Consider the following 11,452-nt stretch of genomic DNA (forward strand, 5'->3'; position numbering starts at 1 on the left):
AGATTTCATCATAGAGAGGCTTGTCTTCTTATGTTAACGTCTCGACCTAAGCTAGAATGTTATCTTCTTCTGTAGCAGGCAACAACCGGCATAAAAGCTTAATTTCTGAGGTTAATTTCAAACCTTGTCTGTGTGTTTTTGCATGTCAATCCAAGTCTATTACTAACACGGTTACTATTCTACCCTTGCAAAATCCTAAACTTACAATACTAACAATAGTAGTACAGTAAGGTAGTTTCTTGTATTAAAATTAACTTTGTGGGGAAGAGCAACAAGCACGGAGCACCACGAGCATGAAATCAGACGACAAAAATTGGAACCCTCCATAACTATAAACAAATCGGCTTCTATTCCTACATTTCTCTTTCACTTCTTTCTTTCTTTCTTTTTTAATTATTATTATTTTTTTTATTACAGTCAACTTTTTTATTAGTCTCCCCCTTGGATGTTTTCCCTCTGCAGATTAGTTAGTTAAGTATTTGATTTATTAATTCAACCTTTTCAATAACTTTGACTCGATGTTTTAAAGTGATGCCTGCCTAAATGTATATCTTCTTTAATTAGTGTTATTTTTTTCTTAATTTGAAAAGAGAATTATACGCCTATTAACTTTTAAATAAATAATATATATTTTAACGTTTTTACACTTTACTAATAAAATACTAATAGTTCTATTATTTATTGTAGCTAATTCATATGTGTCAAGATTGGATATAAAAGATTAATATTCTTAATTTATTTAGTATCCTTGATCACAGGCAGAAAGAATTCTAAGCTGTCCTAATTAGTTAAACCTCGAAGCTGGAGTTCTGAATTAAGGATTAAGGATTTTGAATTAAGAATTAACTAAAGCTGGAGTTTTCCCATCTCAACGCACTTATAAAAAACAACGTAAAGCAATGCTTTAAGTTGCTCTCTTCTCTTTTATTCTCTCTGTTAGGGTATAAGGAGAGTTATCTGTTTTGAGGCTCCCACTTCCCAGCTTGCAAATAAGAGATTATAGTTCAAAAAGGGAACAAGAGGGCCAACCAATACCTTTCAATTAGACTCATCATCATTCGATATATCACATTTTGCATGTTCTCTTTTTTGTCTTTTTACAGAAACCCTTCTGCTACAAATTAATAATTTTTGGGAAGAATCCTCTCTACACTACTATCCCTAACTTCTCCTTATCTTTTCACCTTTCCGATCCATAAATAAAGAGTCTTGTATCCAATCATGTCATTCTTTCCCTCATTTCTCTTCGTCCTCTTGTGCCTTTCCATGCATGCATGTCTTGCTCGCCATTTTGTATTTGTTAAGGTTGGTATGCCCTACCTAGCTAGCTATTTTCCATATCACTATAATTCCTCTCTCTCGTTACATTCCTTTCTCAGTATTTTGGGTCCTTAATTAATTAATTTGCAGGTCGGAGGGAAGCAGAAGATCGACTCAGTGCAAGGGATGATCGATAGAGCTGTGACGACTCCAGTTCAACCCAACATGTTTAACTCAAAAGATATTAGTATTAGCCAAAGTTCAGGTCAAGTTCCCATCAAGCCTCTTGTTTCGGTTTCTCGGCATATTCCTGGCAAAGATCGCGATCAAAAACATCCTGGGTTTGACTCAGATTATTCAATGCCACGAATGCGCACTCCTTCTCACAACTAAACTCTCTTTTCTCTGCCTTTCTTTTCTTCTTTTTCTTTTTCTCTCCTTTGATATATATATGTTCATCATTTGAGCTTAAAGTACACTGTTTACTGTAGTTTTTATTAAATTAAGAACCTTAATTTTTAAGAAATAGTGTATATTGAGAGCCTTATAGTTGGCTACATATTTCGCATTTTCGACATATATTTATATTCCCTTGTTTGCCCAGTTTTGTACCCAAAAGTTAATTCATGTACAATTAATTGTTCTTGTTTTCTTGTTAATTTTTTTGTCTCATCATTGTTAGTATCATACAGTATTATCAAGAATGTTACTGATAGGAATTGAACATGCAGGAGTTGAGATATTTAAATCTTCTTCCCTCGTGGTACCACTAAAGGCAACCCATATAGAGGTAATTAATTAACATGTGCTGTGCTGTGGTTTTGATTGGACATATCAGATCAGTTAAAATAGGTGTTGTTCAATTATAGTTCTCCAGAATGAAAGATCAGAACTCTACACTAGATTTTCATTTCTGCATGGAATCAAAAAATTGAAATGAAATGACAGTCATCTTTCTTAGGCAAATGATGAGTTTAAAAGCCTAAGCATTTAGGGAATGAATCTAGTCAATTAAAAGGTAATGAATATATAAGTAATATATAGTATAATATATGAATATTTCATATTTGATTTTAAATTCAATTATTTAAAGATAATAAATATATGTCATTGAAGTGTATAAATGAAAACCTCTTACATTAATCAAAAGTATTTGATTGAGAGAGAATAATTAAGAAGGGATATATGGAACAGGAAATTAAATTACGTGTTGCTTTAATGTAGGGATCAAGAAGAAGAAGAAGAGGATTATCAGTAGTAAGATTTGAGAACTCCAATTATAAGAACGCCAACAAGAACAAAGTAGAAGAAGATGCTGAGGTGATAGATTATGACCCACCACATCGAACACCGCCAATCCACAATAGAAAAGTCTTAGAGAAATATTAGCTGCTTGTAATAGCCAGTTACTTAGATGTATAATGATGCCTCATGGAAAAATTAATGGTTCTTAATTAACGTTGAGTCGAAGGAACAAAAGTGAAATCTACTATTACAACTCAAAACTCATCCTGAAATACGAATCATTTTGTGGTCAATTCAAGTTTCCTAATAAGATGAATCAAACTTTATTTCATTTTCCAACAGTACGTAGATAAGTTTGCATCTCCAGTTGAGTTTCAGTTTGATTGAAGACTACCTGTTGTAGGGAATGATTACAGTTTGTTTTGGTACATAGGAATCGGAATTATTGTTTGGTTTCGCATAAATAAATAACTAGAGTACTACTTCTCATAGATCTTGATCGTACAATTGTAGGGTGATGATGAATATTGGTCCCAGTCCTATATTTTCTCTTTTCTCTTTTTTTTTTTTTTTCTTTTCTATTATGTTCGTGTATCAATTGTTGCTTTCAATTTCCCAAAATAAGCGGATAAGAGCTTCTTTCTAGGATTCATGACATTGCTCGTCGCTAAATCCAATATCACAATTATTTCGCGACTAATGCATAACCATTGATCACTAGTGCTGCATCGAATGTACAGTTTTGAAAGGAAAAGCAAAAACAAAATAAACTCTTCAGCTTCATAAATAACTATGGTGCTCTTTGATAAAATTTAAAATTAAACATTGAAATTCATTATAATTACTAAACTCATTAAAATTATTTTGTCAATCAGTTTTAGATCAAAAACAATTTTCAAATTACTTGAATTATTATAAAAAAATTATTAAAAAAAACAATAATTATGATGAACTCTAGTTCACTCTACAGAAGTATTGTAAGATTTTTTTAACTGAGTATCACATTTCTTACTATTATTAATACAATCCAAATTCAAAACTCATTTATGAGTCATCAGTTGAACAATTAGATCTCATTTTGAAGACATGAAAAGGTTTTCTCTTTGAGCATATATGTACCTATCTTCCAATAAGCCATTTATCTATCATTTAACACTAGGACAGTATTTTCATTAAAAGGTATAGAAAAGTTTTTCTTTTTGTAGTTTTGGTGGTCCTCTCTACCCAGCTAGTTAGGTTCTAGTCACTTTCCCTTATTTTCAACAGAGCAATGGATGCTACAGATTCAAAGGTGATGAGGTTGTGGAATGTAGGGTTATTTTTAGGAGACCAAGAAAAAAGGAATGTGTTAGCATTTCAACAATAGATGTCCCCCTTGAAAATTTAATTGGCAGTGTCCATACTTCCTGTTACAAACATCAAGAAAAAAGGGGAACTAGTATACGATTAAAAAAAGTGAACAGTTAAGGTCAGATGACTCGTAGCTCAAATCCCCAAGAAATCTTTCAATAACAACACTTACATAGTGACAAACAAGATTTTGAGATTTTTGGACTTCAGAAACATGCATGAGCAGCGGTAAATTACCATCCCTTAATCTGCTCTAGACATGCCTAAATTTTCTACTTAGGGATGCACCCAGATTGCCGTCATTGGAAGAGACAAGTTTGCATGCTTAGCAGCGCAGTTTGTACGAACAAAGATTAAATAAAGAACTTAATTAATTGCATATGAATCTTCTCAAGGATCTGTGACTTTAGGAATCTATATATAGTGCTGCGATATTAGGACTTGCCATAAAGACGAAACAAGGCAACTGAATTAGATGCAAGAAATTCTCGAGACTTATAAGATATTAGAGGCCCATTGAATATTTTAATGGCTGGGTTTGGAGAACTAGACTCAAAGCCCATTAGGCTCAATGTGGAGGCGGCATGAAGGCTTAAACCCAACCGCCACGTCCAAAACCACGTATAATAACTGTTTTCTTTTCTTCCCTTAGTTCACCAAATCAAGTAATAACTGCACTGTGCAAAGGGAAAAAAGAAGAAGAGAAGCAATGACAAAGAGATACTCTGTCTTGCAGAAAAAACTGCAAGAACTGGAATCGTTTTTGAAAGATGTCTTTTCTCTTAATCCTCTTGACCATAATCTGCACTCTCAAGATATCGAACAAAGATTGGAATTCTTGAAAACTCTTTTGTCGGCAGAAATAACTTCGAGTCCTGAAAAGCCACACCACTTGCAGCACATTAGCAAGAGACTTTCTGAGCTTGAAAGCATTGTCCGCGACTGGCATGACTACAAAACGACGACGATGCATGAGCACAATGTAGAGACGGTTTCGACATGTTCTTGCACTGAGTCTTGTCTCAATGATGATGGGGAAGCTACTTTCGGAGGGGGTTCGTGTGGTTTTGAGGAGACGGAAAATGCGGTTGAAGGTTCTGCAGAAGAGAATAATGAGGAGGAAGTTAGGGTGGAAGAGATGAGTGAAGCGAAGAAAGAAGAGAAAAGATCAGTTGGTGTTGCGGTTGGGTGGCGGATGTTTGGGAGTTTGATGATTGGTATGGCTTTGATGGGTTTTGTAATGGTAAATTTATGTGAATGTTTTTCTTCAGGAAAAAGAATGTGTTATACTCCTACTTAATTAGAAGTTTGGGTGATTTTGCAAGTGAACCATTCTGTTGTTCTTCCTTATCAGTTTATAAATTTCATACTCAGGTTGTGTGGTGGTTTATGATAATACTGTAATTTAGATTGATCAAGGTACACATAGACCAAATAAATACATTGATATATATATATATATATATATATATAAATTTGATATGGTTTTTATGCATGTCCAAGCAAGGTTGCAAAATTAAATTATATTTCTCATATTTGAAATGGTAAAGACTTGGTGAGTACTGCATTTGCAAGTAGACTCTCTATTGGGTGTATAACTTTCTAGCATTAGTTGTTACTTCCCTTCTTTGATTGCTGCAGACTGCAAAGATTTTCCTAACAACTTTAGGCTCCAGTTTGCTTGCTGGAAAATATTTTCTAAATTTTCATGCGTTGGACGATTAAGAAAATGGAAAATATAAATATAGATATGTAGTCCCTGAATTTATTAGTACCGTAACTTTGTAGCATCAATTTGTTATGGCCTTCTTTCATTGCTACAATTTAATTTATAAAACCACATTTATTACTTTTTAAGGACCCATTTGGTTTAAGGTCTTCCAATGAAAACATAATAGGAATAGATATTGGTTATCTGTTATATGTTGTTCAATTCGGTACAGATTGACAGTCAAGTTGTATTTGTCATTAATGTTATTTATATTTATATATAATAATACTTCAAATATTATCAACAGTATATTATTTCACTTATTTAATTATTTATAATTAATTTTATTCAGATTTCCATTTGATGAAAAATATTATTTTGATTTTGACATAACTTTTAACTAACTAAACACTAATAAAAATCACTGTTTTTCATTTTCATTCCTTTTTTTTTAATGTTCACAACCAAAGCACTCTTAAATTCTTTTGGAAAAAAAAGTGTCATTCAAAATAGAAAATTTATAAAATCAATAAAAATATAATTTTTATTGCATGAATTTTTTTTTTAAAAATATTGTTTTTCTAAAAGATAATATGTTTTAAAATTTTTCAAATTTGGGATGTAGTTGTTTCATCAAAAAATAATTTAAAAAAATAAAAAATCCGTAATTTAAAAAAAATTAAAGAATATATTATTATTTTTGATATTTTAATACAGTAAAAATAAAATAATAAAAAAATATTATAAACTTAATTTTTAAGAAATTAACATTTTTATTATTTATCCTTTAAAATACTTCAAACAAATAAGAGAAGAACATCTACCATATCCATGAATCTAATCCATCAGCCCATGAAAACTTGAAGAACAGAAAAGGGAAGGACCGAAAGCTAAATGGAAAAGGAAAAGTAAGCCCGGCCCAAATTAACTGAGAAATGATGACCATTAATCACGTGGGGTCAGAGTCAGAACCCACAGTTTGATGCCCCCATGATGTAATCGCACTATCAGATTCTCATGTCTCCGTAATTGTTTAACAACGACATGTCCTTTTCTGTATTTAACCCTTTAAAAAATGCGGCGAAAATCTCCCTCTCTTTACCAACTCCATATCCATTCTAGCCCAATCCTGTAATTCGCAGCTGGTTTAGCGACCTTCATTTCCTATTTTACCCTCACCACCCACCTTTTGACTCTGAGATTCCTCGTTCTGCTCACACACTTGTCTTGTTGCTCACTTTTAGCTTCTTTATTTTCAATGAACCCTTATCACCTTCTCCATTATCTCTAATTGAACAAAATTACCCTAACGCGTTCCAATTAGCTCTAATCCGACTCACTCTCTCTTTATTCACCATGAGCCGATTCAGGAGAATTGAAATCTTTGATCCCTTCTACTATCCATCTTTTTTCACTCCAAAGACTCCAGCTTTTCCCTCATTTACAGTAGAAGAGGAATTTCACGATCTCGGTTTCGCTCTTGATCTCCTTAAACCCAACTCGTACCCTTCTGAACTCTTCGATCTGATCCAAGTGGAAAAAACACCCTCATTTTGCTCCTACAAGAGGATCAAGCAACGGGCCGGGACTGAGCTGTATATACAGACCTTATGTGACCGAGTTAGCGCTCTTGAGTCGAGGTTCGATAAGCTGCTCACCTCGAAGAAGATCAACGGAGGGGATAGGAAGTACACGTGGACGGCCGAGATTAAGGGACCAGTAGAGAGGAAGTACAAGTGGACTAGCGAGATCAAAGAAGGAAAGAAACATCAAGAAGATAAGAAGTACAAGTGGATTGCTGAGATTAAGGGAAAAGAAGAGGATCAGCCAATCACGCGAAAGTACACTTTTGAAGCTTCTACAGGTGAGTCTAGCGGATCAGAAAAGAAAGAGAAAAAAGATAAAAGGAAGAAGCATGGTGGTGTCCGTGTTGTTGAGATTAAAGAAGAAGACAGTGATCATGGTGCTGTTGTTCTTAGACAGGTATTATCATAATTAATTACATCTTTTTAAGTGTTTTTATAACGATCATTTTCAAGATTCAAGTTTTTTTTTTCTTCTTCTAGGCATTCGCGAAGAGAGCTGGGGTTGTGAGGGCTAATAAGGGAAAGAAGAAGGAATTGGATCCGGAAGATGCGGCATTGTTGATACAGATGAGTTTTAGGACTTATTTATTGCGTAGATCAAAGGCTCTTCGTGCGCTTAGAGAGTTGGCCATTGCTAAGGCCAAGTTAAAAGAGATTAGAGCTTTGTTTCATAATTTCTCCTACCGGAGACAAATTGCTCGTGATGCAGAGGAGCGTCAGAGGTTCTCTGAGAAAATCATTGTCTTGCTTCTCACTGTTGATGCCATTGAGGTAACCTTGCCAGTTTCCATTTCCATTATTTACTTGAATATGTTAATTAAGCTTTTATAATTTGAATTCACATTTATGTTGTATATTAGATTCTTAAATTAAAATTAGGCTCATAACTGCTATTGGGATGTTATTTTATCCTGACTCTGAGATTCCTACATAAACTGATAAGCTCTCAAATCTCGAAGATATTTGAAAAATCTTGTTAAACACTTCTATTAACATGCCAACATCTTTGTTTAGATATCATCCCAACTAAATGATTAAATCCAAATACTTCTGTTTTAGATATCCCAGTCCAAATGCATTTTGTTGTGCTTGGAGAAACAAGTTTTTCATGCATTGATTGTAATACCTTGTCTTTTCATTTTTATTGTGGAGTCACTTTTCGGCCTTGCAAGTAAATGAACTTTACCTGTTTTTTTATGATTTTTCAAATTCTCCATCTGTAATTTCATTTGCACATTTATTTATGATGTAATCTAATTTGGGCCTTGCCTGTAAAGCTTCTAAATGTGTCAGGCTAGTAAAGTTTAAGGATAAATCTAGTATGGTTCACTACACTCTTAGTTTGACACTCAGCTTTCGATGTGATAGATGGTAATGATACTGCAGTATAAGTGGGATGCCTCTTCAAGTTCTATGACTGTATAATTAGAGATATTTTCCATTTTTGCTTTATCTTGAGTAGCTAATGTATCTTTTGGGTTATGGCAGTTACTTGGTTCGAAATCTTATATACCTTTTTTAAAATAAAAAGGTCCACTTAGTGGATAGATTTGTATAGCTCAAATGGAAAGTAACTTGTTAAGGTGGTGGCAATATGTATACTGACATCAGAAGGATGCTGTAACTGCTTTGGGTCTGGACTAGAAAACATCCTTCGGCTCCAAGTAATATGGGCAATACAGTCAGTCTAAATCGCTCTCTTTTCTCAAGGTGATAACACGTAAAATAATAAACTGGTAATGGTTTGTAATGCTCCAATTTACACGTTTTTAAATCGCTTTTGATATCACTTTTCTTCATACGAGCCTCAAAGTACGGCACTAGTTTGAGCAAGATGGTTATTCACCTTGAGTTTTCTTCCTTGTAGGATGTTAAAGTGTTTACGAACTGAATATGCATTATTCCTAACCCCCAGTATTATCTGGTGGCTCTCAACTGTTAACAATACAACCTCTACTTGTTTCCATGGTTCTAATAGAAGATCTGCTTAGCTAAAGATGATGAAATGCTTTCTTGTGATGGCTTAGAGCAGAGATGAGGAAGATTTTTCTTTTTTGGTACAAATTGTGTCGGCTTTCTCTTTCACTCTCTCTTTCTCTCTTTTATTTGTATTGATTAGGCACAGCATAGAGTCTAATTTCTGGGGTGTTGCACCATGCATATAAAGCTGGTGCTCTCTTCGAAATCTTCTTATAATGGTTTGTTCTTACTGTAATGGCAACTTTGTAATCCCATTAAGTAATATAAGCCATCTTATACCTTATGTCTCTGTATGCCTCTGAGTTTGTCATTAGATTTCAGCACCATTTATTTGCTTCTTCAATGGGTTCTGACATTTTTCATTGTCAGGGAGCTGATCTGATGGTGCGAGCTGCAAAAAGGTCAATGGTGGATGAGCTGGAGGCAATGCTTGACGTGGTGGACCCTCAGCCTCCAGGGAAATCACTTTCAATGAGAAGACGGACATTTGATATGCCTGATGGGGTCATTCAGAAAGAAATAGCGGAAGGTGTAGCTCAGGTTGTGCAAATGCTTGAAGAAGAAGAGAATCTGGAGAGCACTTTTTGAGGCATGCTAGTAAAATATGCAACAGGCTTGAAATAGTTAACCTGTTGCTTTCCTTTCATGAGTAGATTATTGTGCTCTTTTCGACCTTGTGTTTTCTGTGTTCAATGAGGATGTGCTAGCTTGCTGCTGTGTGTTTAACTACTTAGTACTACTGTTCCACTTGAATATGCTCACGACAGAGCTTGTTTATTTGGCTGATCACCTGAAAAGTTTAGCTTTTGCTGTTCATGCATCATACATTTTGTTTAGTCAACATTGGAGTGCAGAGATGAAAATCTCAATTTATTAGGAGCGAGTTATACGCTATAGAGAGGTAGAAGTGGAACATTTCTATATATTTCCTAAATTTGAATGGGCCGGTGCTCAGACTAGGGAGTCCCGGTAAAGCCCCCAGACGGCGTAGTTTCTTGAAACCATGCCCTGCCCTCGGTAACGTGACATAAAAATGCGGCCTAAACGTCAGCGATTTTCCAGATGTAAAAGATATGATTTTGTGTATTTCTTTTTATATTATAAATCCATAGTTGTAAGTAAAAGAAAAGAAAATGGAAAAAAAAAAAAAAAAAAGGAGTAGTCTGTAAAGTAAAGGTAAGCTTTTGATTTTAATTTTCAATCAAAAATTAACTTTTAGTTGTAAATTTTAAACGCCAACTTTGAAAAAGTGATACGAAATACTGATAATTAAAATTTAAACATCTAAAAATGTTAAAAGACTGTCAGAACGCAAAAACTGAACCAATTAGGCATTATAGGAATCATTGCGTGTTTGTATTGTATATAGAAATGGGCTGATTGTCTGCGTGGGCTAGAAAACAGTGAGGATGGAATGTTCTTTCCGCCGGTGGTTTTAGTAATTTCAGTTACAGTCCTTGTCTGGTATTTATTGAGAGTTGTGTTTTGGAAGGATGCAAAAGAGGAAATTGCGGGGTAGGGAGTAGAGTAATAATGGTAGGACGCTCTTTGGTTCACTCAAAAAGACACTAAAAGAGAGCCCTGCAATTTGCAAATCTGAAGTGACAGGTCTGTTGTTGTAACCTTGTTATATTTATATAGCTGACCCGACCCACAGTCTCCTCATCTCATGGCATAAACGACCAGTCTTATGATGACGCTGACATGAACGACTTGGCATTTCATTTTCCTTCCAAGGAGACCCATTTTGTTTGTTGAATTAGTCAATGATTTATGGCAGACATGTCTATTATTTCGTAATTAAATTCAACATTCCCTCCCTTTATGAACTCTTATATTCTTAATTCCGCAACAAACTTATTTGCAGATTAAGCATTTTCGATGGTTTTCCATTGTAAACATCAACGTTTGAGCCGATATTGTTTCAGAAAAAGGAAAAATTAAGCTTTGTACTTTGCATTTTTAACACCAAAATAGAAAGAGATTGTTTTGTCAATAAGATCACTTGTTGGTGGTAAGAAAGTAAAATTAAAATAATAAAATTAAAATAAATATTTTTATGTTATAAAATATATTTATAATTATTTTTTTAAAATTTAATTTAACTATATCCACTCATACGAGTTTAATTATATAAAAAATTTCAATCAAAATATATAAATTTTAAATTTATAAATAAATTTTATGAATTTCAACTAAATATAATATAATAAATTACATGTATTATATTTTTATTTCAAACTAAGATTTTTCACTAATCATAAATTTCTTTTTAAAATAAGTGTACTACCTAATGGTGTTTGGATTAATTTGATGTGTA

General features: G+C 33.7%; 2 protein-coding genes across 2 annotated transcripts; both read left to right on the top strand.

Annotated features, from left to right (window-relative positions):
- The first annotated feature begins 254 nt into the window (after positions 1-254).
- Positions 255-3,436, top strand: LOC8266069. The gene is made up of 4 exons (XM_015723890.3): positions 255-1,305; positions 1,411-1,525; positions 1,992-2,050; positions 2,485-3,436. The coding sequence occupies exons 1-4, from the start codon at positions 1,222-1,224 to the stop codon at positions 2,647-2,649; spliced, it is 423 nt and encodes a 140-aa protein (XP_015579376.1). The 5' UTR covers positions 255-1,221; the 3' UTR covers positions 2,650-3,436.
- A 3,302-nt stretch (positions 3,437-6,738) lies between these two features.
- Positions 6,739-9,909, top strand: LOC8266067 (BAG family molecular chaperone regulator 7). The gene is made up of 3 exons (XM_002510900.4): positions 6,739-7,549; positions 7,633-7,923; positions 9,502-9,909. The coding sequence occupies exons 1-3, from the start codon at positions 6,923-6,925 to the stop codon at positions 9,718-9,720; spliced, it is 1,137 nt and encodes a 378-aa protein (XP_002510946.1). The 5' UTR covers positions 6,739-6,922; the 3' UTR covers positions 9,721-9,909.
- The last annotated feature ends 1,543 nt before the right edge of the window (positions 9,910-11,452 follow it).

The sequence above is a fragment of the Ricinus communis genome, chromosome 4 (genome assembly GCF_019578655.1).
Source record: "Ricinus communis isolate WT05 ecotype wild-type chromosome 4, ASM1957865v1, whole genome shotgun sequence".
In the NCBI taxonomy this organism is placed as follows: domain Eukaryota; kingdom Viridiplantae; phylum Streptophyta; class Magnoliopsida; order Malpighiales; family Euphorbiaceae; genus Ricinus; species Ricinus communis.

Excerpts from the sequence above, each read along its gene's own strand:
- LOC8266069 (XM_015723890.3), top strand. The coding sequence starts at position 1,222 with ATGTCATTCTTTCCCTCATTTCTCTTCGTCCTCTTGTGCCTTTCCATG. Across the intron at positions 1,306-1,410 it reads GCCATTTTGTATTTGTTAAG|GTCGGAGGGAAGCAGAAGAT; the intron begins GTTGGTATGCCC and ends ATTAATTTGCAG. Across the intron at positions 1,526-1,991 it reads TAGTATTAGCCAAAGTTCAG|GAGTTGAGATATTTAAATCT; the intron begins GTCAAGTTCCCA and ends TTGAACATGCAG.
- LOC8266067 (XM_002510900.4), top strand. The coding sequence starts at position 6,923 with ATGAGCCGATTCAGGAGAATTGAAATCTTTGATCCCTTCTACTATCCA. Across the intron at positions 7,550-7,632 it reads GTGCTGTTGTTCTTAGACAG|GCATTCGCGAAGAGAGCTGG; the intron begins GTATTATCATAA and ends TTCTTCTTCTAG. Across the intron at positions 7,924-9,501 it reads TCACTGTTGATGCCATTGAG|GGAGCTGATCTGATGGTGCG; the intron begins GTAACCTTGCCA and ends TTTCATTGTCAG.